We start from the raw sequence: 25,807 nt of genomic DNA, 5'->3' as shown, positions 1-25,807 counted from the left end.
AAACTTCCTTAAGGGTTTGCATGTTGTGTGTGCGAAATAAGACACCTTCTGTTTGGTGACTCAGACCCCCACACTAAAGGTAAAGGGACCCCTGACTGTTAAGTCCAGTTGCGGACAACTCTGGGGTTGCAGCGCTCATCTCGCTTTCAGGCCAAGGGAGCCGGCGTTTGTCCGCAGACAGCTTCCGGGTCATGTGGCCAGCATGACTAAGCCGCTTCTGGCGAACCAGAGCAGCGCATGGAAACACTGTTTACCTTCCCGCCGGAGTGGTACCTATTTATCTACTTGCACTTTGATGTGCTTTCGAACTGCTAGGTTGGCAGGAGCAGGGACCGAGCAACAGGAACTCACCCTGTTGCGGGGATTTGAACTGCCGACCTTCCGATCTGCAAGCCCTAGGCTCTGTGGTTTAGACCACAGTGCCACCTCGTCCCTTAAAGGTAAAGGGACCCCTGACACTCTAGATTTCTGCAATTATGTTCTTATTGTCAGAGCTTCGCAGACCAGAGTCTTATAGGGGAAAAGAAACAATGGGGATGGAATGCTTGCTTAAATGTCCAAGCTGGCCACCACAATGCGTCCTATCAGGGGACAGTTTCCGGAGAAGTGTTGCACAAACAGGGAGCCCCATTCATGAAGAAAACAGGAAACGGGGGTGGGGGGGCGTGCGTTGGGAACGGGGAGGGTAGAGAGAACAATCCCAGATAAATAAACGCTAGGGGAAGCTGTCTGGGGCAAGGTGGACAGAGGAGACAGTGAGGGGGAAACGGAACAAACTAAACATCTGCTTTTAGGATCTCAGCTGGGAATATAGTGCAGCTATAATGCAAAACATCAGGACAGGTTCCAGCAAAGATGGAGGAGGGGGAGCCAGCCTATATTTTGAAAGGAGGACGTCCGAAGCAGCTGCTCCCGAGGGCTAAGCTAGGACTATATATTGCACACAAATGTGTTTACAGTGGTACCTCTGGTTAAGAACTTAATTCGTTCTGGAGGTCCGTTCTTAACCTGAAACTGTTCTTAACCTGAAGCACCACTTTAGCTAATGGGGCCTCCCGCTGCCGCCGTGCGATTTCTGTTCTCATCCTGAAGCAAAGTTCTTAACCCGAAGTACTATTTCTGGGTTAGCGGAGTCTGTAACCTGAAGCGTCTGTAACCCGAGGTACCACTCTACTGAAACGGAGTGGGGTGTCTTCCAGGCAGTGGCGTAGCGTGGGGGGTGCCAGGGGTGCCAGCCGCACCGGGCGCAACTTCTGGGGGGGCGCGCTCGCTGCCTCCGGAGTCGCCGAAGAGCCTCGGGCGCAGGCTGTAGCTGGCAGCGGCTCTCAGCGCTCGCCGCGGTCCCCGCACATCAGGGCCACGGAGGGCGCGCCAGGCAGCCCCTCCTCACCGACGGGCAGCGTTTGCCTGCGGGGCTCGGCCAGCGCGCTGGGCTGGCCGCGTGGAGTCACCGAGGAGCCGCCTGCCATGCCGCCCTGGCTGCTTCAACCGCGTCCGACAGCCGGCTCGAGGCTCCTTCCGGCCGGGTCTCCTGACGGGGCGCTGCGGGCGGAGGCTCCGGCACCAAGCGCCACGCCGCCCAGGCTCGGGTCGCTGTCTGGACGCGCGCAGCCCACCAAACGCGCCATCGGCGGCGCTCTAGTGCCTGCGCACCAAGACAGCCCACCCGCCCCGACGGGGCACCCCCACCCGCGCCGGAGGCCGGCCGACGCACTGGCCCCAGAGCCGCCCCCTCCCCGCGCCAGAAAGAAGCCGCGTCGGGACTAGCCGGGCCGGGGAGGGAGACCGAGAAGGCTGCGCCGCGACGCCCAAAGACGCGCATCTTGGCGTATTAATGACCATGGTTAGGTGTTAGGCGGCGCAAATTACTTGCCTTGCCCCGGGTTAGGGGGCGCAAATTACTTGCCTTGCCCTGGGTCCTGATAACCCACGCTACGCCGCTGCTTCCAGGTGTCACTGAATTATTATGATTTCTGTTATTCCTGCCCATTGGCCATGCTAGGTTTTGGGAGTCCAACAACCTCTGTAGGGCCACTGGTTCCCCAACGCTGCTTTAGATGGTAATGAAGACTGTTTTATTTGCCACCACAATATGGTAAGCAGGCCTCGTTGCGTTTGAGGACCACCTTGAGGACCACCCCTGAATGGTGACCTGGATTTCTGCCCTGCAATTCCTGGCCTGATAACACCACTTGAGAGAAGGACAAGAGATGGTAAAAAAGCCTTTTGAGTTATCCAGATGTGGTTTTAGGTCTAATGCAGGGAATTTCGAGCACCCTTCAAAGTGTTGCTGCTGACCTTTAAAGCCCTAAACGGCCTCAACCCAGTATACCTGAAGAAAAGTCTCCACCCCCATCGTTCAGCCCGGACACTGAGGTCCAGCTCTGACGGCCTTCTGGCCGTTCCCTCCCTGCGAGAAGCCAAGTTACAGGGAACCAGGCAGAGGGCCTTCTCGGTAGTGGCACCCGCCATGTGGAACGCCCTCCCATCAGATGTCAAAGAAATAAACCACTATCTTGACTTTTAGAAGACAACCGAGGGTAGCCCTGTATAGGGACGTTTTTAATTTTTGAAGTTATGTTGTGGTTTTATAATTTGTTGGAAGCCACCCAGAGTGGCTGGGGAAACCCAGCCAGATGGGCAAGGTATAAATTTATTATTGTTATTGTTATTAGAGATCTATGCATTCCTACATTGCAATGGGTTGGACTAGATGACCCTTGGGTCCCTTCAAACTCTACTATTCTATGATTCGATGGGCCTTCCAGTCTTTTAGGACTAGCTTCCATCCCTGACCATTATCCAGCTTAGCTGTGGCTGATGAGGGTTCAGGAGTCCAACACCACCTGGAGGGCCACTGGTTCCCTAGACTTAAAACCATATCCTGAGTGGGAAACTCTTCTTTCAGCCCCAGGTGAATAGTAGAATTGGATGGGACCCCATGGGACACTTGTGGATTAAACAATATCGTGCTCTTGTTTCTGGAGGTGTTGTTTTAGCTACCTATCAGCCATCGGAAAATGAGTGGAGGCGAATTTATTCAATGAAAGCTCTCTGCACATGTTTAGAGGTGCTCATCACCCTCGAGTCACACAGAATCATAGAACTGTAGAGTTGGAAGGGACCATGAGGGTCATCAAGTCTAACCCCCCACCTGGGCTTGAACCCACAACCCCGAGGTCTCATGCTGTACCAACTGAGCATTTTCATGGAGGAAGACCACCGGTGATGAGCTGCTGTGCTCACTAAGTCTATAGTGCGGATCGTATTCCTGTTAATAAAGGGTCAACTCCAATTTGCATGGTGTGATTTATTGCTGGCTCGCTCCTGACAAGTATGGTGTAGATGTGATCCTGGACAGCTGTATAACATAGTTTGTTTTTCAATGACTTTTCAAGCTCTGATCAGGGAAAAATAAAATACGCACCAGTCCTTTGCTGAGCACAGTAAATCTTCACTCCACCTGACCTCCACCTGACCTCCACCTGAATTATTGAGTCTATAGTAATATTGCTTTGAGTGTAATATCTCCCATTCCTGTGTCCCTGCCATCCGACAGTCACATGCAATGTTAATGCAAACACACATGTCATTCGCATGGTGTGCTCTTGCGCATCTCTGATTAACCCTTTCCTACCATCTCGCGGGTGGCGCTGTGGGCTAAAGCCTCAACGCCTAGGGCTTGCCGATCGAAAGGTCGGCAGTTCGAATCCCCGCGGCGGGGTGCGCTCCCGCTGTTCGGTCCCAGCGCCTGCCCACCTAGCAGTTCGAAAGCACCCCCGGGTGCAAGTAGATAAATAGGTACCGCTTACCAGCGGGAAGGTAAACGGCGTTCCGTGTGCGGCTCTGGCTCGCCAGAGCAGCGATGTCACGCTGGCCACGTGACCCGGAAGTGTCCCCGGACAGCGCTGGCCCCCGGCCAATAAATGTGAGATGGGCGCACAAACCCCACAGTCTGTCAAGACTGGCCCGTTCGGGCAGGGGTACCTTTACCTTTACCTTTACCATCTCTCCACAATCCTATTTGCCCCCGGGGGCTTTTGTGCTGGCCTTTTAAATCCCGGACCAGTCAAGATGTTTGCAAACATTCCAAGACGTCTCAATCAGCAGCTAAGCCAATGCCTAGGGAGAGCTCATGTCCACATGCTGAAGCCAGCGCTCTGACAATCCGTAGCTGTGAGAGTTTCGAAGATGACAGCCTGTTCTTTAATGTTTTTATTTATACTTTTCAAGTTTATACATTTCATTAGTTTTACAATCAATTTAACATTTCAAAATTTGACTTCCTTCCCCCTCTTTCTGTGGTACTTTAAATGTATTTTTAAAATATCTTCTGCATATCCAAATTCATTTAATTTGCTGATTGAATTATCCACTTTAAATATATACTTTTACGAAACTGCAGGTTGTTACAATAATCCTGCCAATGTTTTTATCTGTTTGCAATTTATCTGTAAATATTCAACAAACCATTTCCATTCCTTTATGTACCATTTCCATTCCTTTATGTAAAAAGTTTGTTATCTTTTTATAACATCTTGATTTCTGATTCTTCCGGGAAGTTTCGCCATTTCTGCATATTCCGTAAGTTTTTGCATCCATTCTTCCTTTGCTGGGACTTCTGCTTCTTTCCACTTTTGGGCAAGTAGCATTCTTGCTGCTGCAGTAGCATACATAAATAAATTTCTATACAATTTAGGTAGCTCTGTCCCTATAATTCCCATAAGAAAAGCTTCTAGTTTTTTTAAAAAACAAAAGTTATTTTTAACTCTTTCTTTGCACATTTAAGAGTTTTGTGCTGTAACTAGACACATCATGAATCTTCCCCAGTAAGTGCACTAGATTATCCAAATCTGGTTTCAACTTTGCAAATGGACAATGAAATCAAGTTTGTTTTTGAAACCCTAGATGAGCTCCATTGGTGGAGCATGAGCCTCTTAGAAGCATAGAACTGTAGAGCGGGAAGGGACCCTGAGGATCATCTAGTCCAACCCCCTGCAATGCAGGAATCGAACCCGCAACTTTGGCATTATCAGCACCACACTCTAGCCAACTGAGCTATCCAGGTTTTTAATGTCAGGGTCCCATTGAAGTGGGTATGACCTGTGATCCCTTCCAACCAGTGCCAGATTTATGTATAAGCTAAACAAGCTATAGCTTAGGGCCCCACTCTCTTGGGGCCCCCAAAAAAATTTAAAGGAAAAAAACCTGGATGTACATTTCCAAAATATAGGATAAAAAACAAATAAAATAAACCCTACATACAGCAACAGTGTTTTGTGTTGTGTAGGCTCCTATTTGTTATGTGCAAATGGCTTTAGATACCTTATTAGGTCCATAAATTACCATATAGCATATATTCAAGACAAGAAACAGCGACAATTAGTTGTTGACAAAGGACAGCTGGACATGTAAAGGGCCCCATTACCTTCAGTAGCTTAGGGCCTCATCAAACCTAAATCCAGCCCTGCTTAAAGGTAAAGGTAAAGGTACCCCTGCCCGAACGGGCCAGTCTTGACAGACTCTGGGGTTTGTGCGCCCATCTCACATCTATTGGCCGGGGGCCAGCGCTGTCCGAAGACACTTCCGGGTCATGTGGCCAGCGTGACAACGCTGCTCTGGCGAGCCAGAGCCGCACACGGAACGCCGTTTACCTTCCCGCTGGTAAGCGGTACCTATTTATCTACTTGCCCCCGGGGGTGCTTTCGAACTGCTAGGTGGGCAGGCGCTGGGACCGAGCAACGGGAGCGCACCCCGCCGCGGGGATTCGAACCGCCGACCTTTCGATCGGCAAGCCCTAGGCGCTGAGGCTTATGCTCCCTTTCCTCCCGTTAGCAGTGAAAACAATAATTATAATAATGTAGTATGTTCCTGAGCATCCACAGCTCTTTATCTCAGTAAGCCTTACAAGAAACCTATAAGGTAGGGTAATGTTGCCCCCATATTACAGATGGGATGGTTTTAACTTTAGAGATTAGTGGCTTGCCTGAGGCTACCCAACGATGAGCATGAAATCGGAACATAACTGCCTATCCATAGCTGGGGTTGCTGTTTCCTTTCACTAACAACATAGCCTTTCTGTGGGGTCTTCCGATGAAGCGTTCTGTGTGACTAGAAAAGCTTTCACATTCCTTTGCTTGATCCTGATGATTCGCACGCAGCGCAAACGGAAAAAAATTTCACCTAAACTGTGGGGAAAGAGAATACAGATATCCCTGCGTGGTCACGGAGAAAATCTGACTCCTGAACGGTCGCGTAGCTCTCAAAGTATGAAAAAAGACCAGGACGCGACAGAGCCAATTCACATGTAAAGCATGGATAGTTTGGGGCCCCCGGCCAATTATCTTCCAAAACATTATTTCAGAAAGTCACTCTCCCCCTCCTCCTCCGAGCCCTACGCCAGAGTCCAGATCTGGATTAGCCTTCCACCCACAGCCTTTGAAAGAAAAAAGGGCAAGCCACAAAATTAACATAACATTTAGTTTGGCCCATTGTTCACCACTTGGGGGGTCGTCCTCCCCAAATAGGCTCGGCCTCCATTAAAGAGGCAGAAGGCTGCTCTGAAATTCTGGACTGAGATCTCTCTCCCCCCCCCCCCATTATCCTGATCAAATCCTTCTCCGCTCTCGCATTTGTGGCAGAACATTCACCAGTTGTCTAATTTCTTCCGGTGACAATATCATTTTAAGATCTCCCCCGTGTGTCAATCTACTCATTGATGCCATTTTGCAAGCTGCATGTCTACTGAGAAACAGCGGCGGCGGCAAAATCCACAAAATCCCTCAAAGCTCGTAACCTTTTCTAAGAAACCAGAGGCTTTTCTTTTCGGGATATTGGGATTAGAGATATCTGAAAATTATAAAAACTTATTTACGTGTGCGACCACAGCAGCTCGCATGATATTTGCCTCCCAAAATGTAAAGAAGACAATGTCTTGACCAAAGAAGAATGGCAGCAAAAACTATTGGAATATGCAGAAATGGCGAAACTTGCTGGAAGGCTAAGAAGTCAAGAAGATTCAAGACTTTTAATTTAGAGTGGAAATCGTTTATTGGGTATTTTAAAAATGATTTAAAAATGATACAATCATTAGCAGGGTTAACACAAAGACACACAGTGAGAATATAGTAATCTTGAATGTATGGGATATTAATTAGGCTTAAATTAGTAGATGCAGCTAAGACATTATGAACATAAGCAACTGCAGAAAGGGGAGCGGAGGGAGGTCAAATGGTTAGATTGTTTACGCTTGTGCCTGCCTTTCTCATGAAACTTTTGACAGTCTGACCTTGAATCCAAAGACAGGTGTGGAATGAGCGACAGGGTAAAAACAAGAGCTGCGTCGAAGGCAGGGAAAGGCAAACTGACACAAACAACCCTGTTTTCTCAGGGACGTAGATCTTCAGTCCCTGCTGTTTTACAGACTGCACCCTCGCCAACAACACCAGCTGAAGAAGCTGAACAACCAATAGGTGAGGATATGGCATCTGGAGGATCTAACACTCTTTTAGAGGAAATGTTACAACAATTCGCAATTTTGAACAAAAAAGTGGATGATCAAACTGCAAAAATTGACTTAGCCACATCTTCAATTACCAAACTTTCGGAACAGGTGGCCAAGCATTCACAAGATATTGGAAACTTAAACGACGCAACATCTGAAAATCGAAAATTGGCGGAGGCTGCGATTGGAAAAGCAGAGGCTGCAGCTAAAGGAGTGGAGGAACTGAAAGGAGAGGTAAGACCGCTCCACAAACATATTACAGACCAGCAGGCCTACCTGTCTTTGGTGGAACTGCGAAACAGGGAAAATAACCTGAGATTACGCTCTATCCCAGAGATTGAGAAAGAGGATTTGACCGGCTTTTTAACGGCAGAATTTTCCAAATTCTGGGGTATAAACCAAGACACAGATTTCAAAATAACGACTGCATTTAGATTGGGAAGAGTCGTTGGGAAGGACAGGCCTAGAGACTGTTTGATTATTTTAAGGACTAAACAGGAGAGAGACAAGCTACTTGATCTACACTTCAATAAAGCACTTGTGATCCAGGATAGAAGAGCACAAATTTACAAAGATATCCCTAAACAATTACTGGATCTAAGAGCCAACTACACTGACCTAACTGGACTTTTGAGAGGTAACGGAATACCTTACAGGTGGGAGTTCCCACAAGGTGTCTTATTTAAATACAAAGGAAAGAAGATAAAAATCAAAACGAAAGAGGATTGCCAGAAGTTCCTACACGATCACGGAGAAGACCTACAGAAAGGAGCAGCTATTTGGCCACCACCAGAGTTAGGGAAAGAGTTACCACCTTCGGACTCGGACAAAAAAGAGGACACCCCACAAGAGTAACAACAGATTGATACAAGATGTCTCTGCAGCTGTATAGTTGGAACATTAATGGCGCGAATTCCCCAGAAAAACGCAAACGGATCTTCCATATCCTAAAGAAAGAGAATTTGGATATAATTTGTTTGCAAGAAACCCATGTGACAAGGGTACACAGGAAGGTGTTAACAAATAAAAGATTAGGCCAAGAATTCATCTCATCAGACAGAGTCAAGAAGAGAGGCGTGGTGATTTACGCCAAAGAGACTCTTTCACCGAAACTTTTGTTTAAAGATGAACAAGGAAGAATCCTGGCTATTGAGATTTCGACCCAAGGAGAGAAAATTTTGATATTAGGAATTTATGCACCAAACGAGGGGAAATCAGAATTTTATAAGAAGCTGCATGAGACATTATTGGACTATCTGGACTATTCTAACATCATTATGATGGGAGACATGAATGGGGTTGTCTCTACTTTTATGGATAAGTCACAGAACCAGAATTTGACTAAAGATGGAAGACTACCAAAAACTTTCTTTGAACTAACTGACAATATGGATTTAATTGACTCATGGAGGACGAGAAACCCCCTAGGTAAAGAAGGAACTTTCTTTTCGGAGGCCCACCTGTCATGGACAAGGATCGACCAAATTTGGACAACTAGAGGGCTGGCACCTAAGACCACAAAAATAGAAATCTGCCCAAAGACTTGCTCCGACCATAACGCTCTGAAAATGGAAATGAGATTTACTACTGCCGACTCCTTCAGATGGAAAATGAATGACAACCTGCTAAGAGATCAAGAGATTGTAAAGAAGGCCCAAAAAGCTTTAAAGGACTATTTTGAAATCAACTTGAACACCTCGGTGGAAAAAAGAACAATCTGGGACGCGAGCAAAGCTGTTATGAGAGGGTTTCTGATACAACAGAATACGATTAAGAAAAAACTCTGGAATGGTAAAAAAGACAAGATATTGGAGAAGATAAGAGACGGCGAGAAAAAATTAAGATTAAACCCAAAATCCAAAGAGACCTTAAGAGAAATTAAATTCCACCAGTCACAATATGCGCAACTGATTAACCAAGAAGTGGAATGGAGAATTAAACAAATGAAACAAAGATCATTTGAATCGGCGAATAAATGTGGGAAACTGCTAGCTTGGCAGTTGAAAAAGAGACAAAAATTAAACTATGTTACCAATCTAGAAGTTGAAGGAAAGAACATTCAGAAACCGGGAGAAATTAGAAAGTGTTTCCAGAAATACTTTAAAAAGCTGTATACACAAGGACCCGAGGATGTAACCGAGATAGAACAATTTTTGAAAGAAAATGGTCTTCCAGAAATATCTCAAGAGAAGAGATCAACCTTGAATTGTAAAATAACACAACAAGAAATCGAGGATGCCATTCAGAATATGCAGCTGGGCAAATCTCCAGGACCTGATGGACTTACCTCCAAGTATTATAGGACGTTAAAAGACTATTTGATACAACCACTAGAGGAGGTTTGTAACCAGATTATGGGGGGAGGGAAGGCACCAGATACGTGGAAAGAAGCATTCATCACATTGATACCTAAAGTGGAAACTGAAAAGACTCAACTCAAGAACTACCGTCCCATCTCACTCCTAAATGTGGATTATAAAATATTTGCGGATATTCTGGCCAACAGATTTAAAAAAGTATTAAATGAGATAATCCATAAAGACCAGGCCGGCTTTCTCCCAGGTAGACATTTGTTTGACAATACCAGGAACATTATTGATATCTTGGAACTTTTACAAACAAATATTAACACCAAAGCAGTATTGATCTTTATTGATGCGGAGAAGGCCTTTGATAACATTTCCTGGAAATTTATGAAGAAAAATTTGGAAGGGATGGGAGTGGGAAGGGGGTTTGAGAATGGAATAGAAGCAATCTATTCAGAACAAAAAGCTAAGTTGATAGTGAACAATGTGGTGACAGAAGAACTTCATATTGAAAAAGGAACACGACAGGGGTGCCCCCTATCCCCCTTATTGTTTATTTCAGTCCTGGAGGTTTTGCTGAACATGATAAGGGAGGATCGGCAGGTACAAGGAATACGGGTCGGAGCGAAACAATATAAACTGAAAGCATTTGCAGATGACCTGGTTTTAACACTACAGGAGCCAGAACCCAGTACAAAAAGAGTTTTAGAACTGATCCAGAAATTTGGTCGGGTGGCGGGTTTTAAGTTGAACAAGCAAAAAACTAAAGTCTTAGGGAAAAACTTGACGGCCATGGAAACAGAAGGGTTTCAGAAAGAGACAGAACTAAATATTGTTAAGAAAGTGAAATACCTGGGGGTCAATCTGTCTTCCAAGAATTTGAATCTATTTAAAGATAATTATGAGAAATGTTGGTTAGAAGTTAAAAAAGATTTAGAAATTTGGTCAAGACTGAAATTATCCTTGTTAGGCCGAATTGCAGCTATAAAGATGAACGTTTTGCCAAAGATGTTGTTTTTGTTTCAAGCCTTGCAGATTGTGGACAGAGTGGAATGCTTTGGAAAGTGGCAGAAGGACATTTCTAGGTTTGTCTGGCAGGGCAAAAAGCCCCGAATAAAGTTTAAGATATTAACTGATGCAAAAGAGAGAGGGGGGTTTGCCCTGCCGGACCTAAGGCTATACTATGAAGCGGCAGCCTTCTGCTGGATGAAAGATTGGATTCTATTAGAAAACACTGATGTCCTAGATCTGGAAGGCTTCAACAATTCGTTAGGTTGGCATGCGTATTTGTGGTATGACAAGGGTAAATCATATGGAATGTTTAAAAACCATATTGTCAGAAAAGCAATATATATGGTCTGGAAAAAATACAAAGACTTATTGGAAAGCAAAACTCCGAGGTGGATCTCACCAATAGAGGCCAAAGCTCGGAAAACAACCAATATGGAGGCTTATTGGCCGAAATATTGGGAAATAATAGAAAATATTGAAGGTAACTGGAGATTGCAGAGCTTTGAAAAACTAAAGGATAAGGTGCAAAATTGGCTGCATTATGCCCAAATTAATGAGGTTTTTAAGCTAGACAAAAAAACAGGTTTCCAGGTGGAAAAATCAAAACTTGAGACAGAGTTGCTTGAACCAAAGACCAAGTTATTATCGAGAATGTATAACTTGCTGCTTAAATGGAACACCCAAGATGAGACAGTTAAATCAGCAATGATAAAATGGGCTCAGGACATTGGTTATAATATTATGTCTGATGACTGGGAAAGGTTATGGACCACCGGTATGAAGTTTACTGCATGTAATGCTTTGAAAGAAAACATTATGAAAATGGTATACAGGTGGTACATGACCCCGGTTAAGTTAGCTAAGATTTACCATTTGTCCGATAACAAATGTTGGAAATGCAAGGAAGCTGAGGGAACATTCTTTCACCTCTGGTGGACCTGCCCAAGACTGAAGGCCTTCTGGGAAATGATCTATAATGAGTTAAAAAAGGTGTTTAAGTACACCTTTCCCAAGAAACCAGAGGCCTTCCTTCTGGGCATTGTCGGCCAGAAGGTGTCTAAAAAGGATAGAACTTTTTTTATGTACGCTACAACAGCAGCAAGAATTCTTATCGCTAAGCATTGGAAGACCCAAGATTTGCCCACACTGGAGGACTGGCACACGCAACTGATGAACTACATGGAATTAGCCGAGATGACTGCAAGGATTCGAGACTTGGGAGAAGAAGCAATGGAGGAGGACTGGAAAAAATTTAAAAACTATTTGCAAAAGTATTATAAGTTATATGAAACATAAGATGTCGTGTGATTGGGAATCTAGCCCCAGTAACAAAACTTAATTATTTATGAAATTTGACAAGATTTATGAAAGAATTAAGGTTTAAATGGGTAAAAATGATATTATGGTATATTGCTCAGAGTATATATTGATCAAGAGATTTAAATTTAAACTGTAATTGAAAATAGAAAGAAACATATGAAATAAGGATATAATTTGCTGATAAATTTATTGTTAAGAAATGCATTCTGCGAGAGATGGGGGAAGTCCAATGGAAATTTGAAATGAGTTATCGAAATGGTTGTGTTTTTCTTTTCCCTTTTTTTCTGGTCTTTTTTTTTCTTCTTACTTTTTGATCTCTTTGTTATTTCTGTAAAAAATGTAATAAAAATTATTATAAAAAAAAAAAAACAAAATGGGGTACTTGAATTTGAATTGAAATTATGTCTTTTTTGATATAAAATGATGCACACACACACTCTGCAAAGCTCAGCACTTTAGGAACAAGAAGAACGTATGCACTGGAAATGAATGAAATCAGTACCCAGACAGAGACCTGGATTCATCTTTGCATACATTAGTTTACAGAAAAGGCAGCCAATATGGAAACGATAGAACAGGGGCGCCAGCTCCTGGGGGCTGAGATGCTCTGGGGCTACCACGTTCAGAGGCGATATGGGGGCAGGAGAGAATATATGTAGTTTGCAGGATTCCCAGAAGCACATCCGCTTGGTCATTGTGAGAAATAGGAGGCTAAAGGAGCTAAACCGTGTGTCTGGTCCAGTAGAACTTTGGAGAAGTTGCTCAGCGGTAGAACATCTGCTTCCCTGGCGGTTCTAAGTAGGATCGGGGGAAAGTCCTTTTCTGAAACCCTGGAGAACTGCTGCCGATCAGGGCAGACAGATAGACTCAATATGGACAGGACTCGAACCCATCACTTCAAATTACAAGAAAGTCGATTCTGACTAAACACCGGGAAGAACTTTCTGACAGTAAGAGCTGAGTAGAACAGAGAAGTGGTGGGCTCTCCTTCCTTGGAGGGTTTTTTAAGCGGAGGTTGGGTGGCCATCTGTTGTGGATGCTTTAGCTGAGATTCTTCCATTGCATGGGGTTGGTCTAGATGACCCCTGGGTCCCTTCCAACTCTGCAGTTCTATGATTCTATGAATATAAGGCCGCTTCCAGTATTGTTAAAGGTAAAGGGGCCCCTGACCATTAGGTCCAGTCATAGCCAACTCTGGGGTTGTGGCGCTCATCTCGCTTTACTGGCCGAGGGAGCCAACGGACAGCTTCCACTTCATGTGACCAGCATGACTAAGCTGCTTCTGGCGAACCAGAGCAGTGCACGAAAATGCCGTTTACCTTCCTGCCGGAGCAGTACCTATTTATCTACTTGCACTTTGATGTGCTTTCGAACTGCTAGGTGGGCAGGAGCAGGGACCGAGCAACGGGAGCTCACCCCGTTGCGGGGATTCGAACCGCCAACCTTCTGATCGGCAAGCCCTAGGCTCTGTGGTTTAACCCACAGCGCCATCCGCGTCCCTTCCAGTATTCTTACCATTGTTTTATATTCTTAATCCCTTGGGAATTTCTCTCCTCTGACATCAAGTGGAATTTCTGCTAAAAATGATCTTCCATCAGGATCCTCGGGTCAGAAGGAGACTTTTGTTTAAATAGGAGAATTGCCTGTCAGATTGGCCCAAGAGGATTAAGTTTGGGCTGCATTTTGTCTCCAGAGAGCTATGTCGAGCACATGATAACTGCTTGAAAATCGTAGGTGTATCAGTTTCCCAATCTGGGCTTGTGTGCAGTTTTCCCAACACAGTTTCCCCATCCCTTCATCCTTCTCAGTTCTAGGATTATGATCGGGAGACTCTGCAATCTAAGCTCTGAACTGTTCAGAAAACTCGCTGGAGTCCAGGCAGCCAAAAAAAGAAGAAAAAAGTTTTATTTCACTTTTTTTTTTTGTCCAAGTGGCGGGAGAAATGTCTGGCAGATCTTTACAGACCATGACAACCCACTCATAGTCCGAGCCTTGCCAGTTTTTCTTTCCTTGAAAGAAGCAAGCAAGAGACGCTTGGGTGAGGGTAAACAGAGTTTGTAGATGCTGCAACCGCAACTCCCCCTCCCTCAAATTCCTCTCTGTCTTTCTCTCTCTCTCTGCACAGACAAATTGGCATGAATGAATCTTCAAACACCCCACTCAACACCCCTACACACCCCTGGCCCCTCCCACTCCCTTGCCATTGGCCAGCCGGTTTCTAAGAAGGAATTTAAAAAGGAGGCCTTGGTTTTGCATCGCTTAGGCTCCAAGAGGACAAGAAGACCGAAAGGCATCTCTCCCATAGCCTTCCCCACTGCTGCCTGGCCTGAACATGCAGACGTCTCAGGCTCTCTGCTCTTTCTGCATCTTCTTCCAAGTCTTCCTCCCTTCGGGGCGAGGCTGGCAAGTCCTTAAAAACGATGCCACGGAGATCGTGCCCGACTTCCCGGAGAATACCGAGCCGCCGGCCGAGCAACCGTACGTCCAGAGTGACAACGACACCATGAACAACCGGGCGCAGCAAGGAGAGAGGCACCTGCAAGTTGCCCTGGGCAGGACGGGTAAGGAAAACAATATATATACAGAGAAAGGGAGAGAAAGCAACCTCTTCTAATTCTCAGGTGTGTGAGCATCTCTAGCTGGCTGTTGTAGCAGAGCAAGCAGGTACCGTTTGCTGCAGGTTAGTGCACACATTTGATGTTGTTCCACGGATAAGGGAAAACCTATGGTCACACAGATGTGGACAGACTCCAACTCACATCAATCCCAGTGGTCCAGGATGATAGCAGTTGGAGTCCATCAAGATCTGGAACCTGACAGGTGCCACCATCCCTGGTTTTCATTTTTATAGAACCATTGAGTTGGAAGGGACCCCAAGGTCATCTAAGTCCACCCCCCCATGCAATGCAGGAAACTTTTGCCCAATGTGGGGTTCGAACCCCCAACCCTGAGATCAAGAGTCTCATGCTCTTACCAGCTGAGCTATCTGTGAGCTTTGCCTCGCAGGAGCTCTCCAGGGTCTCTAGGTGAAGGCAGAGGAATTTCCCATTAGCTGGGATCAGAGGAGGAACAGCAGAAGGTGCCCTCTATGGAGTCAGACCATTGGCTCAGCATTGTTCATATGGACCAGTAGCAGCTGTCCAGGGATGCTGGGACTCTCACTCAGGAGGAAAGCAATTACTCTGCTTCTAAGCAACGGACCTTTCCCCTGCAACCTGAGATCCTTTCCCTGGAGGAGCTGGGAATTGAACCTGGAGTGCTTGGCATGAAGAGCCTGTGCTTTCTCCCCTGAGCTATGGTCTCACCCCACCACAGGTGCTAAAGATTTAGTGATTAGGCTCCTGAAATGACTTTTCAGGAATTACATTGATTTACCCTACGAAGGGCAGCATTGTGCAGTCTTCGCAGGTGGTCTCCAGCCCAGGCACTGCTCAGACACAGATCCGTACAGAATCATAGAAGAGTTGGAAGGTACATCTAGTCCAACCCCCTGTAATGCAAGAATCTTTTGCCCAGCATGCATCTCGAACCTAGGGCCCTGAGATTAAGAGTCTCATGCTCCACTAATTGAGCTATCTGCTTGCCTTCATGAAGGCTGCAGCACAACCTGCCTTCAGACCATTCTTTGGGACTAGGACAGCCCCACGTGTTCTCCCAGGACTAGATCCTGACCCACTTTGTTTCAGGAAGGTCCCTGCAACACAACGTGCCTTCAAGACCACACCTTCTGCCTCTTGTAACCTGCCTTGCTTGTTGCACACAGCCAAGAACTGTCCCCTGGCAAAGGAGCTCTGTGTATCATGAAAGCTTTCACACTTCATGGGCCAATAATTTTTTACAGCCATTTGGTCCCCCAGTAGCCGTTTTCATCGGTGAGACTTAAAAGTGGCTTTTGTTTCGACCAGATTTTGTTAAACATAAAACCTATTCGGCCAGAATGTTTGTTGGCATTGCAAGAATGTCTCCTCTGCTTCCTGTCCTGCAATGATTAGATCGTAACAGGAACGCTCGCCAAAGGACTTGTGTGAAAATGCTCTTAAGAAGGTAGCAATTTGTCCTGAAATATGACCCACGAACACTGTGGAGTATTGTGGGATAATATCTTTTATTAGGGTTCTATTTACAGGTTTTGCAATGAGACAGTATGATGTTCTCCACCTCTGGGGTGGAGGAGAAATTGATTTCAATTTGCATTTAAACGCACACCTACTTAATTCACATTCTCTGAAACAATATGCAAAATATAGGAAGTTTTAAAAATTTGCACTGCTCTGAATTTTGCAGTGCTGCTCTTCAACTAAGTAATGTGTGCAAAAGGGCACATACTAGGGTAAATGTCCATTTTTGTAAGTGGAAAAAATGACAATTTTTAAAAAATAAATGTGCATAGAAAGGCATATGTTGCTGAAAATAAGATACAAAAATGCTTTGTATTAGGGAAAACTGATTTTGCAAAAACAACAAAAAAGCATTAGAAGATATTTGCACTAAAAATGCTGGTGAATTTTCATGAGAAAAAAATTGCTAACTGATGTGGAGATCTGGAGATTGGAAAAACTGAAACCAGCCTATTTCCCAATCCTTACGAACTACATCGTGGTGCTCTTTGCAATGTCCCGTGCCAAACTAGAAGGCTGCTCCCCACAAACTTGCTAGAAATGGCAGGCTGGGAGGGAAGGACTGACTGACTGAGCTACTTTGCCTGAAAAACAGATCTGTGTATGGATAAGCACCCAGCATGTGCCTTGCCATGACAGGGTGAGAGAAGGGGGTCTTACTCATAGAGTAATTCTGACTCCAACAGTTTGCAGATAGGGAAAACAAAACTACTGTTTGTTTCCCCTTTATTTTGGTCCCATTATAAAATATGAGAGGGAGAACTGATGCAAACAAAGCCTTTTGGGTGCACCCTAGATGTAACTCATTCCATTTTGAGGTTGCTGATGTATGAAAGTTCCCCTTTTCTCCACGACCTGGACTGAAGCACCCAGAAATGTACCCAGAAATGGGGATTGGATCTGGAATAGCTCAGCCTGTAGACCATGAGACTCTTAATCTCAGGGCGGTGGGATCGAGCCCCTTCTAAAAACATGTGTGTGTGTGTGTGTGTGTGTGTGTGTGTGTGTGTAAACCCTAACTTCAATATCCTTGCAAAAATTCTGCTGCACAGGGTTGTATCCAACTAGGAGCAAACCCGTTGCAATTAATGAACCGAAGTGAGCCATGTCCTTTAATGGGCTTACTCTGAGTAGGACCAGTATTGGCAGCAACCCACAGGATCCTGTCCTTCCCTCAATCACAAGAGGACAAGGGTTGGAATCACAGAATTGGAAGGAGCCCTGGGGATCAAGGTCTGAGCTATCTTGTACCATAGAACAGAACCATATACTTGGTTAGGCTTTGCATGACAAGCTTGTAGCTTCATGGAGGTGCAGAAGCCTTGTTCTGTTTTTCACTTGTGTGTGTGCAGAGGAGGTCCCTGTCAGGACTGCAGCTGGGGAGGGAAGGCTCAAACCTCCTCATCCCCACGCCCTGTGGTCCTGATGAAAACCCTGCCCTCCCCACAATGCCAATTGCTAAATTAAAAAATAAAATAAAAAAACAAGCAAGTGCCGTTGCTATTCGTGCAATGAAAGTGACTCCTCGCTTGGCCCGGAGCGTGCGGCTGTTTCGAGGCGTAAGTGACAGCCTTCTGACAATGTGTGTCTGTGGGATCTTGTCACCAACAACCGCATGAGAAGTTGGCACACTCGCAAGCTCCTTCCCGTGTTCTGTCTCGGATTATCAGCCCACTTCCTGCTTCTGTCCGCATGGGGGAAGCTCATACTTTGCTTAGGAAACAGTCACCTTCCTGAAATTAGGCTGAGCAAGCAATTCTAGAATGTTCTTCCTCTGGGTCACAACCATACCTGTTCCTCTCCATTATCAGAACACCTCCCCTTTTAGAAACAAATCCTTTGTGTAGCCTATCTGCATATCACTCCTTACTGATTGTTGTTGTTGTTGTGGTTGTTAAAGGGGTTGTGAGTTGCTTTGGGATTTTTCACAGCCCCAATGCCTTCACATTCCCATTGAATGATCTCCTTCCTCTTTTTTTGGCAAGCTACATCAAAGTTTTTGGCTGAGTCCAATTTCTGGATGGGCATTGTGCTGTCCTGTTACCCAGAGGCCTGCAAAAATGCAAGCCAGAGACTGCCTCCTGAGACCCCACATTTTCCAAATTACCTGGAGGGCCAGTCTAAGGGAGAACAATCTATGGGGTCCTCTTGACGAAGAGAATCTAAGAACATAAGAAGAGCCCTACTGGATCAGGCCAAAGAAGGTTCCACCCCCATCGTTCAGCCCAGACACTGAGGTCCACCTCCGAGGGCCTTCTGGTGGTTCCCTCACTGCAAGAAGTGAGGTTACAGGGAACCAGGCAGAGGGCCTTCTCGGTAGTGGCGCCCGCCCTGTGGAACGCCCTGCCTTCAGATGTGAAGGAAATAAGTAGCTATCTTTTTAAAAGACATCTGAAGGCAGCCCTGTTTAGGGAAGTTTTTAATATTTAATGCTGTATTGTTTTTAACACTCTATTGGAAGCTGCCCAGAGTGGCTGGGGAGACTCAGCCAGATGGGCGGGGTATAAATAATAAATTATTATTATTATTAAAGATGATGATGATGATGATGATGCCTCGCCTATCTAGCTGGGTTTCCCCAACCGCTCTGGGCGGCTTCCAGCAAAATATTAAAGTACAATAATTCATCAAATATTAAAAGCTTCCCTAAACAGGGCTGCATTCAGATGTCTTCTAAAAGTCAGATAGTTGTTTATTTCTTTGACATCTGGTAGGAGAGTGCCACTACCGAGAAGGCCCTCTGCCTGGTTCCCTAGGCAGCTTCCTGTTCTCACAGGGGCCAGCCAAATAACTATAGGAAACCCACAAGCAGGTCCTGTGTGTGACAGCACTCTCCCCAGTAACTAGTATTCAGAAGCACACCACTTATAATGTTGGAAAATCATCGCTAGTAGCCATTCATAGCCTTATCTTCCAGGGATTTGTCTAAACTCCATTTACGGCCATCCAAGTTTCACTCTGATGTTTTGTTCTGCCCTGGAGAACGGGGGTTCATATTCCAGAAGCAAGGAATGTGAATCCACAACCCTCACTCACAGTCACCAAGGTCTCTGTGACTCCCCTGCAATCTCCTGATCAAGAAGGCAAGTCTTGGAGACATCTAACCATGCCAAAGTGGCCAGCTTCAAGGAAGGGCCCTGTCCTTTTAAATTTGTGCCCGCTAAGAAGCGGGAGCCGACAGATACCCAGCAAAACTATTCTGCTACTAAATTTCCCTGTTGACATCTGGTCATTGTAGGAGCCACACCTGCTCCCCCCCAGGAGCTCTCCAAGGTCCTGTAGAATCTGCCTAAGGCCTAGTTCTGACATAGCAGGTAAGGAGGTAGCAAACCTGTTTCTGGGTTGTACCACTTCAGCCTGCCGGTGGGTTTAATAAAATGTATATATTGCTAATTGCAAGAGGGGGGGGGAAACCTCCAGTGGTTTACAGTTAGTCTGTAGCGTGTTCCAGGTAAACTCTCACTACTCCCCCCACTCCACATATTTTTTATGTATTAAGGCTTTTTTAAATGAAAGCGTGTTCAGCCGTGTGAGCGCCCTCCATTGGTCTGAAGTGGAACATCCCAGTGGTACAGCTGTTGTTTTTCTGAATTTGGAACAGGCTAACTAATGCCCTGTCAGGTGAGCTCACTGACTGGCCAGAATTTTAGTAGTGCGTAGAAATCTCTACTTGACTCCTGCCAAATAGCAAATCAGATAGAATCCACTGAAGACTGATGGCTGGTTTTGTGCTCATTCAGAGCATCTAGTGCCGTCTGGACGGATGTGGAGTATTTTCAGGATCGAAGCTTGCATTTCTTCCGGGGGAGGTGGTGGATGTTGCATACTGGTGGTAGGTGGGACAAAATCCAAAAGTGTGCAGGCCCAAAGATCCTAGTAGTTGGTGGGGCTACTCAGGGGAAACAATAGGTTTGATTACCCTCCTCCCAAGGTGAGGGGAAGCGACCTAGCTGAGCCTGATAGGGCAGCTAACTCTATGGTATTAACCCCTTCATGCAGTAATTCGACTTCAGCATGCTGGCTATTCCACAAAAAACAACCCATCCTTCTTTCTGTCTTAGAACCCCTGGAGTTCAGCTGCCGGGAAACATACTCGACCCGCTACATCACCGACGGTCTGTGCCGCAGCATCAAGCCGCTAAGGGAGCTGGTCTGTTCCGGCCAGTGCCTCCCCTCCCACCTGCTCCCCAACTCCATTGGCAAGGGGAAATGGTGGCGGCAGAACGCCTTGGATTACCGCTGCATCCCGGCGCACAGCCGCTCCCAGCGCATCCAGCTGGCCTGCCCCGACGAGGAGCTGCGGACTATCAAGATCAGAGCAGTCACCGCTTGCAAGTGCAAGCGCTACACCCGCTACCACAACCGTTCCCAGCTCAAGGATTTCAGCAAAGAGGCTGCCCGGCCACAGAAGAACAAAAAGCCACGTCTCTCCAGGGCCAGGGGCAGTAAGGCCAACCAGCCGGAGCTGGAGAACTCCTACTAAGCGGAGGGGCCGTTGGCGAGGCCCAGCCCAGATTTTTGTTTTCTGCATGGCCCACCCTCTCTTTTCATTGTTGTTGATGGCGAATGGATAAACATGGAACGGAGTGAGCGGGGGATGGTGTCGAGGGGTCTCCATGGCCGCCGCCCCGGTTGGAGGTTCAGAGCTCATGCAGCCCAAAAGCTATCCGACTCTCCTCAAGGTGGTCGGACGAGAGAGGTGAAGGGTGGGGTGGGGGGAATGGACAGAGCGAAACTGAGCTGGAGGAGGCCTGAGAGATGAGTCACTCAGAGGGTCCGCAAGGGGTGGTGTGATTCGAAAGGCCAAAGTGTGTGAGCAGGGCCTACTTGTTCCGCTGCCTCCCTTTCCTTGCCCTGACTCTGTTTGACAAAGGACTGGCGCCTCTCTGCGAAAGCAAACATCAGTTTAGAACCAGGTGACATCTCTCCAGGTGTGTGCTCACCTGCACGCCTTCTCTGCTATCCTTGCTTCTTCACACGTCGCACATTAATGCGTCGCTCCTTGTTGTGCCGCAGCATTGCCTGAACTATGCGCTAAGGTCTTGGTCAGCGGGACGTATTTGCTTCCTGTCCTGTGATCTGTTGGGTTGCCCCTCCATTCACCAGGAGAAATGGGACACTTACAAAATTAAAAATGAAATCACGCCTTATTGTACAGTGCCAAATGCACACATGTCTTTGCAGACAGCTTACTTTGCAGGGGCAAGTTGGACCAGGAAACCCAAAAGAACCGGGGGGGGGGGGCAGATTTTAAAACCATGCAGTATTGTACAGAGCCTGACTTGTACATAAATATAGGGTGCTTGAAGGCTGAATGTGGCTTGCTATTTTAGGGTCAGAAAGTATATACCATGCAGCAGCCTTTTACTAGTATTCTGGGAGTCCCAATTTTTTTTAAAAAAGGGAAAGGCAAAACAAGTTTCTAGTCCTCAAAGTGGCAGAAAAAATATTTCTTTTTGGGCAGGGGGTGTTTTTTTGGAACACATGGGCAATTCAGAGGGGATCCAGATTCATTTTCTCCAGTCAAGTGAATTCAATCTGTTTGTGGAAATAGGTTTCTAAACATGGACCAGATATGCTAGCTGTGCAGAAGTTAGAAGTCTGCACCATGGAGTTACTCCTTTCATTTGTGATGTGTTCATCAACAGGTGCCTCAGCCTCGGCACACGTGGAGCCATCCTGGTGTTCCCTTGTTTGTCTTGACCATTCGCTGATTCTTAGGCTGCCGTTGATCTGGTCCAACTCAGTATAATGTGGCTTGTCGGTTTAGGCATTTGCCACTCCCCCCCCCCCGCCTTTGATCTGGAGTAGAACTAGAATGTTGTTTCTACAATGCCAACACACAGCTGATGCTTAAAAGCTGTTCTCTGCAACAATGAGGGCTAGAAACCTTCTTTTAAAACATAGAAGAATACCTTTTCTCTGCAGCAGCAACAATAATAACCAAGGATAAAGAATTACCATTGCACTCATAGTGCTGTGAGTGATATCCTGATACAAACCTTTTGTGCAGGAAGTCATAGATATTCCCATTTTGCTCCAGCGAGCTTTGCAGTCCAAGCCTATGGGTGCAAGTCTCACTGCAGTCAAAAGGGGCTTCCTCCATATGTGTTAGTTTTGCGTCCATTACAATCCTATCCATGCCTTCTCAGAAGTAATTCCCACTGATTTCAGCAAGGCTTAGGGATGATTAACTTTCCTCTGCTCTTTCCAGGCATGCTCCATGCTTTAATGCTCTGTGTCTGAGCACCTTTTTTTTCTTTCTCTCCAGAGATTTTCCACGGAAACCAGCTCTTTAAAGCTGAATCGGAGCAAATGGCAATCTGCAGAAAACCCAAATTGACATTTGCTCCGACAGAGCACCAAAAAGCGGGTTTTTGCAAAGAAAGCACCAGGGCAAACACACACACACACACACACACGTTCAGATCTGAGTTTAAACCACAGACCTGTGCCTAGAAAGAGAAGGGGAGAAAGTTAAAAGATGACCCCTGAGTTCTAAGTAAGTGGGTATATTTAGAGACTGTGACCTGCCAGAAGGCACCCAATAGACTTATGGCCAAACTAGGATTTGAAGCCCAACAAAGACCGATATTCTGTCCACTGGAGACCTATTTCTAGATGCCTCATGGCTGATCCAGAGAACTTTGAACGTGCTGCCAATTCTGCCGTCACTGAAACAGGAATTAAAGTAATTTTCCATTTCTGAAACGAGCAGCACCCAGGCCTCAAGCCTCCTTGGAGTTCATTCCCTCGACTTGGACACCTTCCCCCCTAAATCCAGATGTGCGCGTCTCGGTTATTCGGCAGTGGGAAACATGTGCTGCGCATGAACTCAGCTGCGCTTGGTTTAGTGCTCCCTTCCCATTCGTTTAGCATCCTCCGGGCATCAACATCTGGACAGCCCATACGGAATCGGCAGCCCTTCCAGATGTTGCTGGACTTCAAACCTGCTTTAAACAAGACAAAATTCAGCACCTGCGTATATCCCTTCCCCCAGTTGTTCCTGCTTCATCAACTTGTAAGATGTGTGTGTGGCCTTTAGGATTTGTTTCCACTGGTCGACTTGGCAACGGAAAAACTGCATTTCCCAAGATTAAAATGGCATATTTATTATTTCCCTGTAAAAAGTATTTATGCGACGACTTTCTTTCTTCTCTGCTCTTCATCATGTAGCAACTGGGCAACCCTGCTCCTGAGATATTTAGCTTGACGTTTCAGAGTTATACAGATATATTCCTAAAAAGTATTAAATGAATAAAGTCATGTCCATGGAAAATGATGACTGGTGCTTTTTTTTTGTTTTTTTAAATGTGCAATGCAGGGGTTGTTAACCTGAGGGCCATATGGCTCCTCTTGACAGCCATCTTGGGGCTACATAGCTGCGGTGGACGGGGTCAGAGGCAAAAGTGGGTGGAGCCACAGACATGAATTTTACACCCTCTCTATCCTCTGCCCAGACAACGAAGAGGCATTATCGGAGCTCAAGGACTGTCAAGGGGCTGACAGGGCAAGCAGGTCACTCACAGGCCAAAGAGGGAGATACGAGGCTAATATGCAATTACCGTAGCTTCTTTAATAATAATAATACAGTGGTACCTCAGGTTACATATGCTTCAGGTTACATACGCTTCAGGTTACAGACTCCGCTAACCCAGAAATAGTGCTTCAGGTTAAGAACCTTGCTTCAGGATGAGAATAGAAATCGTGCTCCGGCGGCACGGCAGCAGCAGGAGGCCCCATTAGCTAAAGTGGTGCTTCAGGTTAAGAACAGTTTCAGGTTAAGTACGGAGCTCCGGAATGAATTAAGTACTTAACCTGAGGTACCACTGTATTATTAATATTATTACCACTGTAATAATAATAGTAATAATAAATTTTATTTATACCCCGCCCTCCCCAGCCAAGACCGAGCTCAGGGCGGCTAACACCAGATATAAAAAGAATTGATTGAAATACAACTTAAAAACAAGATTAAAATACAACATTAAAATGCAGCCTCATTTCAGTAGGAACACAAATCAAAAACTTTTTGGGGGATGAAAACGCCTCTCCTTTGCTCTCTAGCCCTCTGAGTCAGGTCTTCACCGCTGTAATCTTCCGCTATGGCAGAAACCTACTTTCTGTGCCTGTCTGGCCTGTTCCTCAGCAACATCCTTTGCATTCTGGGGGTCAGGGGGCTGGAGATACTGTGCTGTTGGTGGCACAGGAGAGCTCTGTGGCAATTATGCTTTAATTATGCGGAAGTTTCCCCGAGTCGTTTGGCCCTTTTTAAACAGTTCTCCTTTTCCCCTCCTAGAAAAGACTGCGCAAAACTCGTGGTTTAAAAGTTTAAAATAACACATTGCTTTACTTGGTATACTGGAACATATTTACATGAATTTATATACGAGGCTGACTAATATTTGCAGAACTGATTCTGAGGCACATAGCAGCATAAAACAACATCTGCTGCTCTCACAGTTAAAAATCCCTCTCTCAAAAGCTGCAGGGTCTGGCTCCCCTCTGTCGGAGTCAGCATGCAAACTGGAAACCTCATCTCTCTGTCCTGTGCTCGGCCCACCTGCCTCTCCGTGATCTCTCACACTTCCTGCTACTCGTCTCTCCCAGTGGGTCCCCTGCTCTGGCTGGTATTCCACCACCAGGATCCGGGATCTAAATCGTCATCTTCTGTGCCCTCCCTGGGGGCTCTTGGGCAGGCAACTCCCACCGCCCTTCCTAATCCTGCCAGTTCTGACAAGGACACCGTCCTGAGGCAAAAAACCCCCCAAACCAAAACATTCCCCCCCCCATACAAGGAGCCTATGAAATAAAACTTTTGAAGGGTGTAGTGTGACTCATGCAACACGTTGGCGATTAATATACACAGAATAATAAATTGTCCATTCTTTATCAACCTTCTGAGAAAAATACAAATCATTAAACAAAGCCACAGAGACTTGTGTACTACCCAACCGAAGATGAACTTATAATGTCTGGTTTCAATAGGTTTTTCAAATGCTTAACTCAGATAAGTTCATTAATATACCAACAAAAGGTAAGTTTGGTGTTATTCACAATACCGAGAGATGCTAGTGGAGTTGTAGATAGATGTTAATGAAGTTTTGGATGACAGGGTGCTGGCTTTTTGCACCTGTTTTGCCCTGGCAGTCCAAGTAATCAAGAGGCCGCTGTTTGCCCCCGATGGTGCCCTTTTACTGGGGCTTGCAAGTAGCACACTCCCAAGATAGTTTTCTGGGCTTCTTCAGTGGTCTAATCTCAAAGTCTTGATACGTATATTTGATATTCAGTCTTATAGAGAATACTCTTTCTTGGCTTAAGCTCAAGAGACTGATTTGCTTTGAAGGGTGTAGCCTGGGAAGAGAGTGTTTGGCTCAGGAGAGTGTGTGGCCTGGGGGGAAGTCTGAGGGCTGGATAAACTGGACTTGTATTTCACACCTGAGCCTGAGGTCTCCCACCTCGTTGGTGTAATGCAAATATTGCAGGCCATTGTGTAGCGGGTGGGGGTGGCGGTGGGGGTAGTTGCCCTGGGCTCAAAATTGGCACAA

At 46.0% G+C, this 25,807-nt stretch overlaps 1 protein-coding gene and 1 long non-coding RNA gene across 2 annotated transcripts in view; one reads left to right on the top strand and one right to left on the bottom strand.

Annotated features, from left to right (window-relative positions):
- Positions 1-23,532, top strand: part of SOST (sclerostin) — a 26,016-nt gene extending 2,484 nt beyond the window's left edge. The window contains exons 2-3 of the mRNA XM_082194543.1: positions 14,267-14,702; positions 20,321-23,532. Of these exons, the coding sequence (XP_082050669.1) occupies positions 14,474-14,702; positions 20,321-20,742 (651 nt within the window). The 5' untranslated portion in view covers positions 14,267-14,473 and the 3' untranslated portion in view covers positions 20,743-23,532. The remainder of the gene's footprint in view (positions 1-14,266; positions 14,703-20,320) is intronic.
- On the bottom strand, positions 23,356-25,807 carry LOC309516091. Its single transcript, XR_014212764.1, has 2 exons — positions 25,322-25,807; positions 23,356-23,498 (listed from the first exon to the last, which is right to left on the bottom strand). It is a non-coding gene; the product is annotated as an uncharacterized lncRNA (long non-coding RNA).

Source organism: Podarcis vaucheri (assembly GCF_965113315.1).
Source record: "Podarcis vaucheri genome assembly, chromosome: 13".
In the NCBI taxonomy this organism is placed as follows: Eukaryota; Metazoa; Chordata; class Lepidosauria; order Squamata; family Lacertidae; genus Podarcis; species Podarcis vaucheri.
Note: the sequence above shows the minus strand (reverse complement) of the source record. Positions and strands in the feature narration are given on the sequence as shown.